This window comes from Phyllostomus discolor, chromosome 3 (assembly GCF_004126475.2).
Source record: "Phyllostomus discolor isolate MPI-MPIP mPhyDis1 chromosome 3, mPhyDis1.pri.v3, whole genome shotgun sequence".
Lineage (NCBI taxonomy): Eukaryota > Metazoa > Chordata > Mammalia > Chiroptera > Phyllostomidae > Phyllostomus > Phyllostomus discolor.
Window position 1 is genome coordinate 113,978,270 of NC_040905.2, and position 21,053 is coordinate 113,999,322.

Below are 21,053 nucleotides of genomic sequence, written 5' to 3' on the forward strand. Positions count from 1 at the left end.
AAACCAGCCAATGAAGCTGAGGCATTCCACTCGAGTGCCTCTGACAGTCGCCCTCTTTCTCCCTCTGCTTCCTTTCTCTGGGGAACAATAGCTTCCCCCTCCCTGGGGAGCCTAGTTATGACCAGGCCTTGTGTGTTTTGGTGCAGGGTCGGTAAGCTGGTAGACACCAGCATGGACATCCAGGCCATCCAGCTGCCTGCCCTGCAGTACCAGCATGAGAGGCGGGCAAGTGACTGGGCAGTAGACAGTAACCTGTGTGGAACGATGGACCCAACCGACGGCATCGGTGCCCTGATCGAGGAGGAATGCACGGCCATCAAGCTCAACACCGGGGTGAGCACTAGGGCTGGAGTGGGGTCAGTGAGGCCAGATGTGGACTTCAGGAAGATCAGTGTGCCGGGAAGTGGGCAGATTACAGCTCACACTTCCATGGACTGGCAGGGAGAACGCAGAGCATTTTTACTGAGCAATTGTAATTTCTTAATGTTCTACCTTGGCCACTCAAGAATAAGAGCAAATCTTTGCTTATGATGTTAACAGTGCTCCCTTCACCAAGATCTTAGTGTATGCTGGCATTTGATGAGGTAGAGGCAGCACTGGTCCCATTTTACAGACAGAAAACAGAGCCTGGGCCAAGGTTGGTCGCGTGGCCAGCATGTGGCAGACCTCAGGGTTGGTCCCTGTGACACTCCCTACACTTAACAAGACAGTGAGGGGCTGAGGTTGGGGAATATGGGCAGCCCAGGGGTGTTTGTCTGTCTGCAAGCACAGCTGGGGTCCTCGTACCAGCAGTAGTCAGCAGCCTCGGCAGGGGACCTGTGGGATCACGGCCAGTCCACTAATGTCCTGTGACCAGCAAACAGTGCCTGCCCTGCCTCCGTGGCTGCTGCAAGACCCCCTGAGGCCCACGTTAGGACCTGCAGGGACGTGCACACATGTCTCCTGCATGTCACTGACTGAGCCCTGGGAGAAGCCCAGGGACCAGGGCACAAATGTCAGCTGGAGGCCCCAGGCCCACATGGGAACTGTGCCTGCTGCTGGATGGATGCTGGCTCCTGAGTGGCAGCAGTGTCACCTTGTCCCCTCTGTTGCAGCTCACCCTCCACTGCCAGCAGTTCCTGGCCATGTTCCTGAAGAAGGCCTCATACAGCTGGCGGGAGTGGAAGATGCTGGCAGCCCAGGTCCTGGTCCCTGTGATGTGCATCACCCTGGCCCTCCTGTCCATCAACTACTCCTCCGAGATCTTTGACGACCCCATCCTCAAGCTGACCTTGGGCGAGTATGGCAGAACCGTTGTGCCTTTCTCAGTCCCCGGGACCTCTCGTCTGGATCAGCAGCTGTCTGAGCATTTGAAGGACATGCTGCAGGTGGAGGGCCAGGAGCCTCGTGAAGTGTTGGGTAAGGGGCATGCCTGGGTCTCAGAACCCGAGCTGTGCGGTCTGAGCCCAGCTTTTCAACCGGGGCACTGCAGACTTTTGGGTGGTCAGTTCTTCACTGCCCTGTGCACTATAGGACCCCTGCCCTCCCACCCTCACCCCCTCATGATACCTGACAATGCCTCCAGGCATTGCCAGGCCTTCCCTGGGGGAGGAAATGATAGCACTGAGTCAGAAGAAGACACAGAAAAGCGTCCCTAGGGCTAAACTTTGACCAAGTGGTCGTTTCCTGAAGTTGTGTATTTAGAACCAAACAAAATGTGAAACTTCTATGATCTTTATGTTGCCTTTTCTTTGTTTAATAGGCTGGTCACAGTAGGTATTAAGGTGACACAGTGTTTTTCCCTCCATCACCCTAGAACCAAAACTATCTCAAGTCCCCCCCCCCCCCGTGGTGGCAGTCGGACGCCGCCCTGAGTTCAGAGCTGGCATCACTCTGCTTGCGTGGACTGTGCTCGAGGGTTTTCTCCTTTCACTGCTTCCCCCATACTTTGCTGCCTGGGCAGCTACTCTGAGGTTCAGCATACTGAATGGTCACAAAATCTTGGCAGGAATCAGGTTCCTCTTTAGCTGAACATGTAGACAGCCTAGAATGGCCTGGCACGGTGCTGGGCACTGCACTGGCCTGGAGCTCCTGCAGCCCAAGGGTCCCTGCTCAGCTCTGCCAGTGACTGTGACCCTGACTAGCTCTATGAAACACTGGTGAGTGCCCCTCTTTGTCCACCCAAGTGGCTCCCAGCCTGGTCCCAAAGATTGTGAGGCTTTTATGGCTCGAGGTGGGTCTGGGAGATTCAGGACACTGCTCTGACGCCCTGGGCTAAGTCGGTCTGAAAGGTTCAATTCCTGCTCCTCATTGAGTGTGGGACCTGTCATTTCTGCCCACCTCGCTACATGGTTTTATGACATTGCACTTAAAGACACCTGACCTCTTTCTTTAGGTGATGACAAAAGGCCTTAATGCATGCCATTGTAAATATCAGTACTAAGGGTCACCGATGTGTCCCTGTCCCCTCACTGACCCTTGGGTCCTGCAATGTAGGTGTCATCACTGTACCCATTTTACAGCTGAGTGAGAGGCAAGGCCAGAGCAGCAAGCCTGAGCACAGGGTGGGGTGGCCCGGGGACAGCGTCTGTGCGTGTGCCATGTCCTCCCGTGGCTCCCCTGGGCCTTCAGAGCTCCCCAGAGCATGGGCCGTGGGGGTCAGTCATCCGCACTGCTGACTCTGCCATTGCTCCCCAGGTGACCTGGAGGAGTTCCTGATTTTCAGGGCCTCAGTGGAGGGGGGAGGCTTCAACGAGAGGTGCTTGGTGGCAGCGTCCTTCAGAGATGTCAGCGAGCAGACAGTCGTCACCGCCTTGTTCAACAACCAGGCATACCACTCCCCGGCCACGGCGCTGGCCATTGTGGACAACCTCCTGTTCAAGCTACTGTGCGGCCCGAGGGCCTCCATCACAGTCTCCAACTACCCCCAGCCCCGGAGCGCGCTGCAGGCTGCCAAGGACCAGTTCAATGAGTACGTGCACTGCTCTGCCATCCCTGTCCCCTGAGGACCCCATCCTCGCCCAGTCGGGCAGGCCCCGCCCTCTCCTGTCAGGGCCATTCACCAGAACTGACTGCCTCAGCACTGCTGGGAGCCACCCAGAGCCATGAAGGCAGATAAAGCATAATTTCTGCCCTCAGGAAGCTTCGGTTCTTGCCTCAGGAATCCTCACCCCATACCTTTCAGCCTTCACACTCACCCCTCTCTTAGGTAGCAGGTAAGCTGGCGAGACTCCATCCCACATACACTGAGGTCCCTGTGGGGAGCTCCTGAAGATTTGACGGTGGCTATGCCCTCTTCCCAAATCTACACCCAGCTCTGGCCAGCCACAGTCCCCAGGGAATCCCAGCACACACTCATTCTCAGGGCCGTGCCCGGCTGTGTGTGCGAGTGAGGACGGTGGAACGCAGCAAGATCAAGGGTTCTAGCCCTTTGACAGCCTTGCGTCAGGGCGACCAGCAGGTCTCTCCCTAGGATTTGTCATGCCGTCGTGTGTGCAGGACCCTCCCTCATCCCTGCCACAGAGCCCCCAAAACTCTGGGACCATCCAGAGGAAGCAAAGAAAATCAGTTAATTTCAGAGCAGTCACTCCATTTTCTCTCTCCATCATTAGTTGCTCCATGCTGGGCAACTGATTAATGGGGGAGGGGCTTTCATCTCCATCCATCCCCCATTCTAGACTGTGCCCTGGACTTTACTATCTCTTCTCCCTCGGCACCCCCGTTTCTACCCCAAAAGAAGAGACACAGTGGCAGTCATTGCCCTCCTTGGTACACCAGAAACAGACAAGTGCAAAGATAAATACCCATAAGGGAGCACATGGCAGGGCTTAGAAATGATACACAAAGTGCTGGGGAGGGGCCTCCCCTTGACTGAGACATTGGGGAGAGACGGGCTGATGGGAGGGGCCTCCAAACCTGGGCAGGCTTGTCAGCAACTACGGGCAAGGGCTGTGCTGGGGTTCAAGAGGTGGCAGCTGCCTCCTGGTGGGCCCCAAACTAGGAGACCCAGAGGTCAGGCTGAGCAGGTTGAAGAGTGGACCACGCAGCAGGGATTTTTGTTGTAAAAGCTCAGCAGATATAATTCAGCCACCATAAAATACCCCTGTTTATAGTATGTAGTTGTATGATTGTTAGTATATTCACAGAATCATGGAGCCATCATCACAATATAATTGTTAAGGTAATTGATGTATAACATTATATTAGTTTCAGGTATACAACATCATGATTTGATACATGTATTAGGAAATGAACTCTATGAGAAGTCTGGTTAACATCTGTCACCATTTGTAGTTACAATTTTTTATTATGATAAGAGCTTTTAATATTTACTCTCATAGCATCTTTACAACACGTAACAGAGCCCTGGCCGGGTTGCTCAGTCTGTTGGAGCATCATCCCATGCACCAAAGGATTGCAGGTTCAATCTCTGGCCGGGGCATGTGTGGAAGGCAACTAATGGATGTTTCTCTCTCCCTCTCGCTCCTTCTCTCTGTAAAATCAATAAAAGCATATCTTCAACTGAGGATTCAAAAATATATAGCAACAAATAGCCCTGGCTGATATGGCTCAGTGGATTGAGCACCACCTGTGAACCAAGTGTTACCGGTTCAATTCCCAGTCAGGACACATGCCTGGGTTGCAGGCCAGGTCCCCTGTGCGTGGCATGCAAGAGGCAACCACACATTTGTGTTTGTCCCCCTCTTTCTCCCTCCCTTTCTCTAAAAATAAGTAAGTAAAATCTTTTAAAAGTATACAGCAGGAAATACATATAACACAGTATTATTAACTGTGGTCGCCATGAGGTGTATTACATCTTTGTAACTTACATATTTTATAACTGGAAATTTGTACCTTTTGACCCCCTTCACCCATTTTGCCCATGCCTCACCTCTGGCAACCACCAATCTGTTCTTTGTATCTATGAGTTCTGTTCATTTTTTAAAAAGACTTTATTTAATCTTTTGGAGAAAGGGGAAGGAGAAAGAGAGGGAGAGAAACATTGATCGGCTGCCTCTCACATGCCCCCAACTAGGGACCTGGCCCACAACCTAGTCATGTGCCCTCACTGGGAATCAAACCAGTGACCTTTTGGTTTGCAGGATGATGCCCAATCCACTGAGCCACACCAGCCAGTGCTAATTTTTTTAAAAATAAGAATTCTCATATAAGTGAGATCATATGGTATTTGTCTTTCTCTGTCTGACTTATTGCATTTAGCACAATCCCTCAAGGTCTATTCTTGTCGCAAATGGCAGATAATTTTTTTTGTTATGGCTGAATAATATTCCAGTATGTATATTACATTTTCTTTGCCCATTCCCCCACTGTTCAACACTTAGTTGTCTCCATGCCTTGGCTATTGTGAATAATGCCGCTGTGAACATGGGGGTTCAGGTCTCCTTTTTAATTAGTGTTTTTGTTTCCTTCCTATAAATACTCAGGAGTTGCTGGATATAGCAGTTCTTTTCTTTCCTTTTAATCCTCACCTGAGGATATGTTTATTGATTTTAGAGAGAGAGGAAGGGAGAGAGAGAGAAGCATCGATGTGAGAGAGAAACATCAATTAGTTGCCTCCTGTATGCTCCCCAACCAGGGACCGAATCCCGCATCCTAGGCATGTGCCCTGAAACGGGACCGAACCCGCAACCTTTCAGTGTATGGGACAGTGCTCCAACCAACTGAGCCACCCGGCCAGGGCGGTAGTTCTATTTTTAATTTTTTAATGAAACTTCACACTGTTTTGCACAGTGGCTGTACCGATTTACATTTCCATCAACAGTGCACAAACGTCCCCTTTAATGAATGTTCTCACCAACAGTTATTTCTTGTCTTTTCGAAAATGGGCATTCTAATAGGAATAAGGTGATATCTCATTGTGGCTTTGACTTGCATTTCCCCTGATGATCAGGGATGCTGAGCATCTTTTCATGTGTCTGTTAGACCACAATATAATTTTATTGAATGTTTTATCACCCCTGTGACATCCTGTGACCCCCGGCAGCCACTCTCCATCCCTCTCTCCTCCATCTCCCAGCAGCCACTACCCTCCTTTCTGTCCTCATGGACCCACCTGCTCTGGACATCTCGTACAAACAGAGTTATATAACATGTGGCCTTTCACAACTAGCTGCATTCACTTTCACGGTTCATCCACATTGTGGCGGGTGTCAGTAGTGCACTCCCTTTTTGGGTCAATTAACATCCACCTGTCCCAGTATTACTTATTGAAATGATCAGGAGGTTTTTAAGCAACAGAATAACACCATGAAAGCCGGTTTGTAGAAGGTATTGCTGGCAACCAAATGTAGAATGCACTTGGCGGGGACGGTGGGGGCGGCGGAGGAATCTGAGCTGCTGCAGTGATACAGGTGCCCAAAGATGGGGGTCTGACGCGGGCAGAACAGAGAGAGCCAGGCAGAGGATTCTCAGATGTGGGAAAGGCAGAGTGAAACCTGAGTGTCTGTGGGGAGTGGGTGGCACAGGGGACAGATTGAAGGCAACTGGGAGAGTGGCACTGCCATCATTGGAGACAGGAAATCCAAAAGAGGAGCTATTCTTGGGAAGAGGATCTTCCTGGTGCTGAGGGGCTCCCCTCCACCTCTGGCATTCTCTCTTAACCCCCTTTAGCAGCTGGGCCACTGCGTCACACACTTAGAACGGTAGTGACCAAGGACCCAACCCCCAGCTGCCCAGAAGCATGTTGCTCTAATCCTGACCTTTGCTGTCTCCCCCAACCTCCCACAGGGGCCGGAAGGGATTTGACATCGCCCTCAACTTGCTCTTCGCCATGGCATTCTTGGCCAGCACATTTTCCATCCTGGCGGTCAGTGAGAGGGCTGTCCAGGCCAAGCATGTCCAGTTTGTGAGCGGAGTCCACGTGGCTACTTTCTGGCTCTCAGCTCTGCTGTGGGACCTCATCTCCTTTCTCATCCCCACTCTGCTGCTGCTGGTGAGGGCTGCCACTGGTGCCGGGACCCTCCCCTGCACGTCCTGGGGCCCCTGCACAGGCCCAAACCAGCCTGAGTTTCCCACTGGTAGCTCAGCCCTGATTCAAGGAGGACAGTTGGGAATGCGAGGCAGCCCTCCTCATTGGTCTTCATGCCCCCAGCTTCCGGCCCCCTTTAGTAGCCAGGGGCCTGGAGCCAGGTACCCTGGTGACAACTCTGTTAGTAAGAGGGAAAAGCGGGAACCTCATCAGGGAAGATCCCAGGGTTGAAAGCCACCATGGGAGACAACCCGGCCTGTGGGGCTGATGGGCCTTGCTCCTGCGTTGCTCTGCACACCAAGCCCCCTCCCCCCCCGTGCTGCTACAGGTGGTGTTCAAAGCCTTTGATGTGCATGCCTTCACACGGGATGGCCACGTGGCTGACACGCTGCTGCTGCTCATGCTCTACGGCTGGGCCATCATACCCCTCATGTATCTGATGACCTTCTTTTTCTCGGGGGCGGCCACTGCCTACACGAGGCTCACCATATTCAACATCCTATCAGGCATCGCCACCTTCCTCATGGTTACCATCATGCGCATCCCAGGTGGGAGCCTGGAGACAGCCCCCTACTCCCCACATCCTGGGTACCCACGGAGCTCTCTGCACCAGTGCGGAGGTGTGGGAGGGTGGGGGTGCAATACCAGTGCAGACGCTGGCCAGACCGTGCTCTAGCACTGCCTCCCTCTTGTGTTTTCAGCAGAGCTGGCAGGCCACCCCTTGGGAGGTGGTGTCCCAGGAAGGCCTGGGCCTCACCTGTGGAGGACGCCCAGCTGGATACCCTGGCCTGCGCACACTGCATGGGGAATATCGGGAACCTTCTTTCCCTCATTCAATCTGTCCTTGGGGGCAGGTGTGGTGTGTCCTCCTGCACTCACTGGTCTATGCCTTCTCCCCACAGCGGTAAAATTAGAAGAACTTTCTAGAACCTTGGACCACATATTTCTAGTGCTGCCCAACCACTGCCTGGGGATGGCGGTCAGCAGCTTCTATGAGAACTACGAGACCAGGAGGTACTGCACCTCCTCCGAGGTGGCCGCCCACTACTGCAAAAAATACAGTGAGTGACAGGCTCCCGCCGGCAGTCTATTTTATTGGCTCTCTCCCCAGGGCCAGCCAGGGCGTCCATCCCCAGGAGCCTTGTTCATGCGAAGGGGCTCCTCTGGGGAGGCTCAGGGCCGTGGTGTGTCAAGGCAGGTCCCTGGTCCCAGAACTGAGATACCCCATGTATAAGTATGCAAACGGTCCTCAGGAGTCATGTGCTCACCACCCCGCCCCCAGAATGATGTGTGCTTCCGCCTTCCTGCCTGGCTGACCCCTCAATTTCTGCAAGACCAGACTAGGTGTGCCCTCTCTCGAGGGGGCTCTCCCACCCCAGCCCCGCCATCCCCTGGGCTGGGCACCCCTCACTGCTTCTGCAGCACTCAGACCTGCAGGGCAGCCCCCTGCCTCCTTGGCCAGCTCTCACCCCATCCCTCCCATCCCCACCTCCCTTCCAGCTTTCACTGGCTCCTGGGGCTTCCTTGGTTCGTGAGGCAGCATCACTCCAGTCTCCACCTCTGTCTTTACATGGGCTTCTCCATGTGTCTTTGTATCCCAAACCTGCCCCTCCTTCCTTTTGTGAAAACATTTGTCATTGGATTTCGAGCCCCCCTAAATCCAGGATCTTACCTTAAGACCCTTAGCTAATTACACCTGCAAAACCCTACTTCTAAGTAAGACCATTCACAGGTTTGGGGAGTTGAGACATGGACATCTGTCTGGGAGCCGGAGTCCCTCCCACCACACACCCTTTCTGTGCTTGGAACCATCTTTCGTAGGCAGCCTAGTCGTCATGTCTGCAGGGCCCTGTGCAGCCCCCTGGCAGGCCCAGCCTTTGCTCTGTTCCTGCCACTTACTTCATCGGACTGACTGGTGGGGAGGGAGGCACACCTTACCTCTCTTTGCATCCCAGTGCAGTCCCCAAGTGACGAAGTGAGTGTGTGTGTGAGTGAGTGAGGGCATGACTCGGTGACTTGTCATAGTTGTCCCTTGCAAGGTGGAACTGCCTCAGAACATAGGAGGTGTCTGGGACCCTTGTGTGGCAGTGATGACCGTGAGATACGCCCTTGGAAAATGAATGAACTCTGAACCTTCACAGCCTCCACATGGAGGGCTGGGGTGCAGGAGCCGAGTGGGCCTAGGAGAGGGACCCCGGCTAGCTCCCTGGATGAGGAGGAGGGGCAATGGGGGACACAGGTGCAGCAGCCTCTCCCTTGCCCCCACAGACATCCAGTACCAGGAGAACTTCTATGCATGGAGTGCGCCAGGGGTCGGCAGGTTCGTGACCTCCATGGCTGCCTCAGGGTTTGCCTACCTCACCCTACTCTTCCTCGTTGAGACAGACCTGCTGTGGAGGCTGAAGACCTGCATCTGTGCCTTCCGGAGGAGGCGGCAGCTGGTGAGTGACTCCTGCAGTTCTGTGCTTAGTTCCCACTAAGGCCAGGCTTCCTCAGGTCAACACACAGGGAGGGCTTAGCACCCAGCAATGGCCAGAGTGTATGTGCAGCACAGGGCTTGCAGCCTGGGAGGGGGTTGTAGTCCTCCTGGGGCACCAGGGTCCTTGGTCTCAGCAGAGGCAGTGCTGCCTGGCATCGTCGAGTTTGTCACGTACATCCCATTCCACAAACAAAAACTGCTACGACCAGTCCTGGCTTCTGTGACTCAGTGGATTGAGTGCTGGCGTGGGAACCAAAAGGTCACCAGTTCGATTCTTAGTAAGGGCATATGCCTGGTTTGTGGGCCAGGTCCCCAGTAGGGGGCACATGAGAGGCAGCCACACATTGATGTTTCTCACCTTCTCTTTCTCCCTCTCTTCCCCTCTCTCTAAAAATAAATCAAATATTTCAAAAACTAAAACTAAAAAAACCTGCTGAGACCACATTGGATGCACAGATTAAACCAGGGCATATTGGCTTCTCTAAAATATTAAGACTTCTCTAAGAACAGGAGTTTCTACCCACATACTAAAATCTCACATCCCCTTAAGAAGTACAGATTGGTAGTTACAGAATAGTCACAGGGATATAAAGTACAGCATAGGGAATAGAGCAGCCAAAGAACATCCGTGCATGACCCATGGGCATGAACAATAGTGTGGGGACTGCCTGAGGCAGTAGGGGGGCTGGGTGGAGGGGAGCAAAGGGGGGGAAATTGGGACAACTGTAATAACACAATCAATAAAATATAATTAAAATCTCATATGCCTCAGTGGAGTTCCCTGATTTTCTCCATGAGCCTTGCACTGTCCTTGTTCCTCAGACAATTTGTGTCTGCTTGGTGCTAATTTCAACCGTTATGGCTCCCCCTCCCCCCAGTCCCCCCAGCTCTCCCTGTGAAAGGCCTGAGCCTGTGTACGTGGGCTAGACTGGGTGAGCCGTCTCAGAGACCTCAGCCCCTGCTTCCAAAGTAAAGGACCTTTTGGACCAGCGCTCACCCTTTTTGGTCTTTCTCCGGAACAATTAGATGGAAATGTACACCCGGCCGTCAGCACTTCCTGAGGACCAGGATGTGGTGGACGAGAGGAACCGAATCCTGGCCCCCAGCCTGGACTCCTCGCTGGACACACCTCTGGTCATCAAGGAGCTCTGCAAGGTAAGGCTCCACTCCACAGGCCCCAGGTCTGCCCCCAACAACTGGCTGCTCAGAAGCTGGCTCCCTGACTCCCTATTGTGATTCTTCCCCGGAACCTCGCAGGTGTATGAGCAACGGGCACCCCTCTTTGCCGTGGACAAGATCTCCCTTGCAGTCCAAAAAGGGGAGTGCTTCGGGCTGCTGGGTTTCAATGGAGCTGGGAAAACCACCACTTTCAAAATGCTGACCGGGGAGGAGACCATCACTTCTGGGGACGCCTTTGTTGGGGGCTACAGCATCAGCTCAGACATCGGGAAGGTGGGTGCTGCCAGGAAGGCGATAAGAAGGGGCACCCTGAAGTCAGGGATGCGGCTCATTTCTGGCTCGGGAAGTAGACAGCAGGATAGGGCAGTAACCTTGGGCAGAGCTAAGCCAGTGGTGGAGAGGAGAGAAAGGGCGGGGGATAAGGACCCCCTTGGCTGGAAGGGCCCAGGCCTGGGTGGAGGGCTGAGACTGGGCCCCTCCCAGAGAAGCTGTTTCCCTGGACCTGGTGCGGCATGGCGCTCGCAGCACGCTGCCCTGCTCAGAGGAGCAAGCTCTCTCCCGTCTGCGCACAGAGATGTGTGATGATGACCCCTGGCTGTGCAGACCAGCCACCCCACGGAGCACCAAAAGCCAGATAAAACATCAATGACAAACCATGTTGGTAAAGACATGGAAGAGCAGATAGATGGTGCGGAACTCAGGCTGAAATCTGGGAGCCCTGAGAGACACAAAAGGCCACTGTGTTCTAGGCCATAGGCATGGCTCTAGGGGCCTTGCTGAGTGAAGAGGGCAGAAACAAAGGCCCCGGGCCCCCAATAGTAGGGATATAATAGGAGACTCTCCCCACATGGGGCTGAACCCCAAAAGCTGCCCCTCAGGGTAAGGATGAGCCAGGCCAACCTCCTGCTCCCATACCCCTGGAGGTTGCCTGCAAGGTTCCCTGTATGCTGCTCAGCAGAGCAGGCGAAGGAATGAACAAGAGCCTGTGCTGGGAGGGACCTCGTCTCCTGAACTGGCGGCAGGGACCAGACCGCAGCACACAGCCTCTCTGGAGGGAAGGCCTCCGGCCCAGGCCTCGAAGGACACCCCAAATAGTGTTACAGGCCCCTGAGCACAGTGCACGCCTAGCCAAACAAACAAGGCCCACCACCACTTCGAGTTCGCCATCGCCAGACCAGATTACAAAACAGCTGTGTTTACTGTGTCTACGGAAGTAAATGAGACTGGAAATATATGTAGGGAAAAGACAATTAAATCTGTGATTTAGAAAACAGAGGAAAGGATGAGAAGTCCTAAATACGTTTAATCTGGGTTGCAGGAGGAAAGGACAGAAATGAGGGAAAGATAATCACTGACAAGGTAGTAGCTAAGAATTGTCCCAGATCAAGTAAACACAAATGCTGGAAGTCAAAGAACCCCAAGGAGGGTAAAGAAAAGGAATCCCATCTTTGGAATCCACAGACTTTTTAGGCTCACCTGTCCCCAGACAGCTGCTGAAAGTAGGGGGAGATGACAGTGGCCACATGGCGCCCTGGCTCTGGTGGTATGGCCACCTGACCAGCGGATGCCCCATCCCAAAAGTGCTGCCACCAAGCCTCTCTGTCACTAAAGGGAGGCGAAAGAAAAGTCCTAGTACATGCCAGGTCTTTGTTAAACGTCTGATTAATGAATGAGCGGATGATACCCCGGCAGATATTTGCATGTAGTGATCACTTTGTATAATCAATACCTTCTTATACCAACCTGCCCCCACACTGCCCATAGTGGACAAGGCTCTGGCCCATCTCTGACCCCTCATTATGGGGCAGTGTGACTACTCCTAGCCTCCTTGCACTGGCCAACCCACCTCTTGTACCCCCACTGAAATACTACTTGGCAAGCTTTGGCTGCGGCCAGCGCCAGGGCCTGTGCACTGGCTGATGGACCACCCTGGACAGTTCGGCTGAGAGAAACCCAGAGGAGCCTCGCTCTTACCTGTTACTTCCCTGGTTGTGTTCCAACCCCAGGTGCGACAGCGGATTGGCTACTGCCCCCAGTTTGATGCCCTGCTGGACCACATGACGGGCAGGGAGACGCTGGTCATGTACGCCCGGCTTCGAGGCATCCCCGAGCGCCATATCAGTGCCTGTGTGGAGAACACACTCCGGGGTCTGCTTCTAGAGCCACATGCCAACAAGCTTGTCAGGACGTACAGGTGCACCTGTGCCTCAGCCCCTCCCCCACCCCGTGACTCGTCTCACAGGTCTTCCCAAGATGGAATCAGGGTCTTCCTTACCATGGACAACCACACAGGTTGGGAGCTGGAGCTCCCAGTTGAGAGGGGCTTACATGTCAGTTCCCACCTCCAAGGGGTAAGGCCAACCTCGGGTAATGTCAGGAACCCCCCTTAGGTGCAGACAGATGGTGTTACTGCTCCATGTGGGGGCAATGACTGACCCCGCAGGCACAGCTTGCACTGGGGCCCCCAGCTCTCTGAGGTGGAGGGTTTCCAGGTACACTCCCTCATTCTTCTTCACCTGGGGTGCTCTACGGTCACTGAGCCCTGTCATCTTTTGAGACCTGGGTATGTCATGCTAATAATCAGCTTTTCCCCCTCCTGCCCCTCCTCTGCCCCCAGCGGTGGCAACAAGCGGAAGCTAAGCACTGGCATCGCCCTGCTTGGAGAGCCTACGGTCATCTTCCTGGATGAGCCATCCACTGGCATGGACCCTGTGGCCCGGCGCCTGCTCTGGGACACCGTGGCAAGGGCACGTGAATCTGGCAAGGCCATTGTCATCACCTCCCATAGGTATAGCTGGGGTCTCTGTGGATCAATGGATGATCCTGGATGGGGACGGTGGAAGGGATGGGCTGGGGGGGGCTCGGTGGAGACAAACTGGTATCAGCTGGTACAGAATCTATGAGGAGAATGCCCAGGCTGTAGTACATGGGCCATATTCTGATCATGGGAATCAGGAACAGTCTGATCTGGGTGTTGACACCTTCCCGCCTGCACATGGAAGGTGAGTGACGGCATACCCCAGTCCTGTGTCAGGCCTGCACCCTCTCTCCCCAGCATGGAGGAATGCGAGGCCTTGTGCACGCGGCTGGCCATCATGGTGCAGGGTCAGTTCAAGTGCCTGGGCAGCCCACAGCACCTCAAGAGCAAGTTTGGCAGTGGCTACTCCCTGCGGGCCAAGGTCAGGAGCGACGGGCAGCAGGAGGCACTGCAGGAATTCAAGGCATTTGTGGACCTGACCTTCCCAGGTGTGTGACACTGCACAGAGGGCATCTGAGCCTTGCCCCTACCCAGTCCCACATTCCTGACCCCTATGAAGAGGGCTGCAGTTCTGTGGGCCCAGGCCACCCTCCCCTGCCCAACCCAGTTCTCATGAGGACGTGGTCTCTCCCTTGTTCAGGCAGCATCCTGGAAGATGAGCACCAAGGGATGGTCCATTACCACCTGCCTGGCGATGGCCTCAGTTGGGCCAAGGTGAGCACAGGCCCCACAGGGCCTCAGCTGGGGCTGAGGAAGTTCCCTCCAGTGATCACTCCTTCTCTGATGATTCCAGGCTCTTTCCAAGGAAGAATCCTTTGTAGTTTATGTTCTAACACTTGCCCTAATATCTACTAGGTTTGGGGATTTTATACCTGAAATATTTGAGTTGGAAAAAAATTGGTGCAAAAGAGGAAACTGTCTCAAAGGAACACAGCTTGCCTAAGATCATACTCTGAGTTAGGAATCAGGAGGAAGCCCAGTCCCCTGCCTGCTCACAGAGCACAACCCCCCTCCTCCCTCGGGGATCTCAGCTCACCCTGTAAGGCCAACTCCCTGTGTGTGCCTGAGAGGCTAGGCTGCGCAGGGGTGGGATCGTCGGGGCTACACCACCCCTTATGGCCAGAGGACTCCCAGCCAGCCGAGAAGCTGGGCCCTGGTCTTGTTAACAGCAGCTTGTCTACTTCCCAAAGGTCTTTGGTATCCTGGAGAAGGCCAAGGAGAAGTATGGAGTAGACGACTACTCTGTGAGCCAGATCTCACTGGAGCAAGTCTTCCTGAGCTTTGCCCACCTGCAGCCACCTGCTGAGGATGAGGGGCCATGAGGAGCCTGGCAGAGGTGGGGTGTGTGGGGGCACAGGTGGACGTCCTCTCCCTCCGAGTTCATCTTATCCTGCACCTTTAATTCTAATCACTGTTTTCTATGATGGATATGAGATTCAAGGCACAATATGGACTGTGCGTATTGGTGCCTTCACGCCAGGAATCAGCATGCGAACATCCATGTCTAAGGCGGTTGCCGAGCCCCACTCCGAGAACTCAAGATCCCGGCCAAGGGCGGGTCCAGCAGTTTGTTCAGGCAAGCTGCAGGGTCTCTGGGGAGAGCTGTCCAGGAAGAAGCCACTGCTGACCCAAGGAGCGACTTTCCCTACAAGCTTATGAGGAGAGTACTCAGTGACCTCTCCATGTTGACACATGGCATGGAGCTTCTCTGGGTGTGAAATGGGAAGCCGGCAAGACATCTGGCAGCAGGGCCCACCAGGCTGCCCAGAATGGACAGAAAGGTCACCTGTTGCCATCCATGAGGGGATGCCAGCTGTGATTAGCACTGAAGTCTTGGCTTCCAGTATAGTCAGGGGCACCCTGAGCATCCATGCTCCTCAGAGTGTGGACACTGTGCCAGGCAGAGCTGACCCTTCGCCCGGGGCCATCCCACCAGCATCTTCCAGAGTTGGCCAGTGTGGGGAGGGAAAGTGGTCCTCCATTCCCGACCCTGGTCTCTGAAAAGCCACCAGCCAGGAGGCCAGCTGGAGACTGAGCGGCCATCTGTGGAAGATGCACTGAACACATGGTGACTCAGTGTCCCGAAAATACAGGCTAGAAGGGAACGTGACCACGGTCTGTAAGTCACACATCAGATGGGGTCCCGAGCCCAGTGACTCCCCCTCAGCCCCAACACAAGGCTTCTGTGTCAAGTTTCAGACAAACAAAAGCAAGAGCTCACTTTTCGTAGTATGTAGTAAACTTATAGAACTCACTGTCATGAGGTGAAAGAATCAGCCAAAAACGCAAGGGCAAAATCAGGTTATGTGAACAGCTGACAGATATTTGTCTACAGTGAGGAGAGAGGGGTGTAGGGTTGGTGTAGGAGGGCACAGACCTGGGTGGGCAGGAGGCCTCTGGCTCCAGGGCCACTCATGGGCTTTAAGCCATTTTCCAGAAGATTCTTCTTCAGCATCAGCTCCCTTTTTTATTTATGTACTATTTATTTCTTAGTTTTCTAAATTTCCATGATTTGAATCTCTGTGCCTTTTACATTCCCTTAGAATTTATCGTTTTAGAAAAGACTTGTTTTCATCACTTTGGTTCACTTGGGTCAGTTTCAAATTTGCATTTTTGTCAGTTTCTCAAAGTTTATAAACACTGCAAATAGCTGCCAGTAGCTCTTTTATTCCCTTTAAAATTCTTCAAACTACCATCAGTTACTTCCATGTTACAAAAAATAAACTTAGGGATGGTTGTGGTCTTAAATGTTGCCCGACAGAGAACACCTTCCTAGAGGTGGGCCTGAGGTGTGTTGCCAGGCGCTCTGGTCGCCGCACCACGTCGGATGCGTTGGGTCATGGGAGGAGGGCAGAGGCCAGCGCCACCTGGCCAAGTGGCCATGCTTGACAGCCCTACTGCAGGGCTTCCTGGGCTGTTTCTAAGCCCTCGCATTAGAAATTTGTCATTTTTCTCTTTTGCTGCCACAGAAAAAGAATGTGAGGAAACATGTTTTAGGACCGAAGTAACAGCATATGTGAGGTACACATATGAAATCAGATTGCATCAGTGCAGGGAGAGGTGGGCTTGTGAACGGGAGGTGAGGTGGAAAGATTAGCGTGAAGGAAGCTCGGAGGATGAAAGTGGGGGCTGTTGTGCTCAGAGGTCCTTCTCAGGAAGATGACGGGGTCCGCTGTGGAGAGGATGACGCAGGCACTCCAAGGTTGCAGCAATGGGAGGCAGGAGGGCAGGCACACAGCACAGTGGAGGAGAGCCCAGAAGACCGTGTCAGTGAGAGGAGCTCAGGCTTGCACCCAAGCGTGGAGCTTAGGCAATTGCAGGAGGGACATTTAGAAGGGACCACAGGAGCAGCAGGAGGGGGCACTGCTGTTAGGGTTCAGTGTGTCCCCAAATCATCTGCAAGGCTGCTGGAAACCCAGCATGAAGCCGACTATCCTAGAGGAGCAGGAGTAGGATGGAGAAACCACGTGCACATTCTGCCATAGCTGGTTTGAGCTGTGGCCGCTCTGAGCCCAGTGGAGGGGTGTGGAAAGGAGCTGTGGACCATGACCACCCCCAACCCCCTCCCCAGCGTAAGAGTCAGCCTGTGTCATACAGCCTCCCATTCCTACCTCATTCTCCTCTAGAGCTTCAGGCCCAGGTGGTCCCTAGAGATGCTGGTGCCAAACAACTGTCATATCTGACAGGCACAGCCCTCCATGGGAACTCCACTCTTGTCCTGCCCCCAGCAGCAGTTAGGAGACCCAGGAGACAAGGTCATGCCTGCCCTGCCCTGCATGGCCTGGTCAAGGGCTCCCCAGGGGCTGACACCCTGTCAGGGCTGAGAGCAAGGCCTAAGAAAGTCCTGCCCAGTGCAATGGTGTGGCTCAACTGAAATAGTGGACATAGGAATTGCCCTTCAGCCTGAGAACTGCACCCAGGACTTAGGGCTCCAGCAAGGGAGAACAGCCATGTGGGGAGGGTGGGGTAACCCCACTTGGGGGCAGCACTGAGACCAAGCCTCTCCACTGCCTTCAGTGTGGGGAAGGGCTGCCAGGCAGCAGGTCACAGGTCAAGGGGATCCCACCCCCCAGGCCACAAGAACAGCTCCCGTAGAGTGAAGGCTGCAGCAGGTTTGCTGAGCACATCAGAAAACCCCAGATTGCACTGGTTTAGAAAAGACAGGCATTTATTGCTCTGCCAAGTACGAAGTTCAGAGAAGGCAATCCAGACATTCTGTCACCATCAAGGTCTCAGGGAGTCATACCCCCTCTGCCTGCTCCATCCAGGTGCAGGCCTTGCTCCTCAAGGTCACCTTTCAGAGTCCAAGGGCTGCTGAGGCTTCCGGATGACATCATCAGACAGCAGGAGAGGAGCAAGACGGCCCAGCTCTTAGCGGCTGTGAGACACTTCTGCGTCCACATCACTGCCCAGACTGCAGGCACACGGCAGCATGAGATACAAGGAGCTGGGGCACACAGATAAAACCCAGACACCAGGACACAATGGCAGTCTCTGCCACGATTGCAGCAAGCAGGCTGGCATCCTCAAGGTGATCCCTTTTTGTTTGCCCTTGTTGTCCACCCAAGCTGGCGAGACCTCACCTCAATCCTGCACGCCCCAGAGACCCCCACAGACCCACATAAGTAGCCATAACCCAGGATCTGCCCCCAACCCCCACAGAGGGCCTTGGCCCTTTGGTTGCAGGGACTCAGAAAAGCAAAACAAACGAGAGTTTCTTTTTTTGTCTTTTTTTATTATAGAGAGGGGGGAGGAGGGAAAGAGAGAGAGAGAAGAGCATCAGTGTGAGAGAAAAATATTGATGGGTTGCCTCTCACACATGCTCCAACTGGGGACCCAACTCGCAACCTGGGCACATGCCCTGACCTGGAATCAAACCTGAGACCTTTCAGTCTGGCCAGGGCTGGCCAGTTTCTTGCTGAGCAAATTCGAACCTCAAATCTCTAGTCCAGGACTCCAGGGGAAGCCAAGGTCACCTGAGTCCCAGGGACTTCTGGCCTGGCCTCACAAAGCAGCAGACAAGACTGAGTAAGCCAAGGCCAGCACCTGGAGGAAAGGGGAGACTAGAAGGCAGGTCCAAGGGTGGCCATAAGCTGTCTGGGATGAGGGAGAGAAGGTTCCAAAAGACTGGCCTAAGTCCAAACCACCAACGGGGCAGCTGATTCCTGCTGCTCCGTCTGGGTGACACCCCATTCCAGCTGCTGTTCAGCTCACCTCTGGGGACAGCATGACACTTGCAGCATAAACTGAACAGGCCCTCTGGGACCTCCACCCCCACACATGTGGGTCAGTGTGAAGGTGAGTGCCACCTACACTCATCCAGAGCCTTTCCACTGCATTGAGGGACAGAGCTTCACCCGCAGACAGAGGGACAGGTGTCCCTAGGTAGACACCTAGGCCCTACCTGTATGCAGAGAGGCTGCGCTCCATCCACTCCTGCATTGCAGAGGCTGTCCACAGGTACTGAGAGGTACCCCCAACACCAAAGTTAGAGTTAGACTGCTCACCCCACCCCACAGCTGAGACCAGCAGGCTAAGTGTGTGATGCCCCACCCTCCAGACACAAGGCTCCATTCCCTGAATCCTGGCTCAGGCCTGACCCCAAACTCCAGAATGTTCAAGCTCCTGAAGCCCATTTCCCTTCCCCGATGGAGGGCAGGGCACTCTGGGGACCCTGCATGAGAGGGGGTTCAGGGTGGGTAAGCCTGGAGGCTACCACAGAAGCAGCCATAAGGCAGAGGTCCAGGCCCCCCAGGGAGAGTCAGGCAGCCAGGAGGCAGGACAATGCTGGGCCCTGGAGTGCCCACCTGATGGACCAACATGGCCTGGGTGTCACGCAGGCAGGGGAAGGGGCTGAAGCTGCAGGGTCAGGCCTTCCTTCCACAACACACGTTGCTGCCCAGACCCCACCCCTGGGGCCTGGCCCACAACCCACAGGTGCTGGCTTCAGATGCCTCTGAGGTTGGAGAAGCTCCCAGTTGACTGGCTACATAAAGCACAAAGGAAGGGGCGGGGTCTGGGGGACAGGCCAGGACAGCTCAGCCCCAGTCCACACCTCTGCATGACCTGAGGCTTTCCCAGTGCTGCAGCACACTATTCACTTGCTCTGCATCCAGCTTTTGCCAGGCCCCATCCTGTTGCCTGTGACCGCCCAAAGGCAGGCAGCTCAGGAGTCACTCTCTTTGAGCTTCCTTTGAAAGCTCCGGGGGCGGAAACAAACACGGGCTTTGGGCACTAAAACTAGTACAGACACCCAAACCCACTGCTCAGCTGACCTGGCCCTGAAGCCCCTGGAGAGGGCAGCCTGCCACACCTCCTGGGAGAGTCCAGAGGTACCTGCTGCAGGAGTAGATGGGAGGGGAACACCTAGGAGATGGCCCAGGACCTGATGCCCCACACCTTGGAGGCACTAAATGGAGAGGCCTCACTACAACTCCAGACTCTCATTGGCCAGCCGGCCCTTTCGGACCCAGCCTGGCCACCCAGTTCCAGCCAGCACCAGCTGGGCTCCTTCATGAGCTGCAGGCACCCACCCCCACCATCAGGGGCCAGGCTTTGGTGACCTGCCTCTTCTAAGGCCTCCCCCAAAGTCACTAAGTTATCACAACCTCCTGGCCCTACCCAAACCCCTCTTCCACCTGGCTGGGCCATATGTGCGCATGGCACAGAGGCTGCTAGCAGTGAGAAGAGCTTCCTGACATGGCTTACAAGGAGTCAAAATGCCTGCTCAAAGCTCCTGGGGAGCCCACATGACCTCCAGCGCAACCCTAGCTATCTCTGACCCCTTTGGTATGCGGGATCACCAGCCTCCAAGGGCAGCCACTGCAGAGGTTATCAGGCCCACAGAGGAAGAAGGCATAGGGAACATTCTACTGTGATATGAGTATGCTCTCAAAATGAGAGCAGCCCCACACCATCAACAGGTGGCCTTCAGCACTGGGAGGAAAGGGAGGGGGGCTCAGGACACTGGCCAGAGCCCACCAGATACCTATGGGCTCTGCCAAAAGCCCTGCCACAGGAGCCCTGCCCCACCCCTTCTATCAAACCTGGACTGAAGACCTCCTGAGGTCTCCCAAAGCCCCTGCTCCCACCCCTCAGTCCCCATGGGCGCAGCAGGTTTGCCTCGGGGGCTGGGAAGGGAAGGCCGGAAGCCTCCAGTTTTATTTTCTCATGTTTCTTCCAAACACATTCTGCTGATCCCCAAAATGGCAAAAGCCAAGATGCTTAAATGTTGAAGCTCACAGCTGATAACCAAAGTCAATAATATTTAGAAACAAATTTGATTAAATTCATGAGTGAATAAATCAGCTTTTAGATTTTACATAAAATGTGTTACACAATACAACATATAGATGATGTATTGTAGAACTGTACAGCTGAAGCCTATATAATTTTATTAACCAATGTCACCCCAATAAATTCAATAAAAGGTACTAATTTTTAAAAAAAGATAAAAGGCAGTGTGTTAAAGTTTATATATATACCAAATTATATTACTTTAGAGCATTAAAAAAAGCAAGGAGGCTGTCAGTCCAGCTGGTTATTTCCCCACCCTCCTCTCTTCATGGTAAGGACACTGGCCTGACCCCTCCCAACAAGGGTATGAGTGCTGCCCTGGGCAAATGCTTTGGATTCAGGGCCTCTGATAGTTGGCCCAGGATGTATGGGGC

General features: G+C 54.0%; 1 protein-coding gene across 4 annotated transcripts in view; it reads left to right on the plus strand.

The window, feature by feature from the left end:
- ABCA3 (ATP binding cassette subfamily A member 3) overlaps nt 1-16,131 on the plus strand; it is a 51,619-nt gene extending 35,488 nt beyond the window's left edge. For all 4 annotated transcript variants that reach the window (XM_028508976.2, XM_036021019.1, XM_036021017.1 and 1 more), the window contains 14 exons: nt 147-333; nt 1,095-1,398; nt 2,677-2,950; nt 6,727-6,931; nt 7,296-7,515; nt 7,870-8,028; nt 9,236-9,408; nt 10,473-10,601; nt 10,704-10,898; nt 12,632-12,819; nt 13,243-13,413; nt 13,681-13,871; nt 14,024-14,097; nt 14,574-16,131. In XM_028508976.2, coding sequence (XP_028364777.1) covers nt 147-333; nt 1,095-1,398; nt 2,677-2,950; nt 6,727-6,931; nt 7,296-7,515; nt 7,870-8,028; nt 9,236-9,408; nt 10,473-10,601; nt 10,704-10,898; nt 12,632-12,819; nt 13,243-13,413; nt 13,681-13,871; nt 14,024-14,097; nt 14,574-14,705 — 2,602 coding nt within the window. In that variant the 3' untranslated portion in view covers nt 14,706-16,131. The remainder of the gene's footprint in view (nt 1-146; nt 334-1,094; nt 1,399-2,676; nt 2,951-6,726; nt 6,932-7,295; nt 7,516-7,869; nt 8,029-9,235; nt 9,409-10,472; nt 10,602-10,703; nt 10,899-12,631; nt 12,820-13,242; nt 13,414-13,680; nt 13,872-14,023; nt 14,098-14,573) is intronic.
- The last annotated feature ends 4,922 nt before the right edge of the window (nt 16,132-21,053 follow it).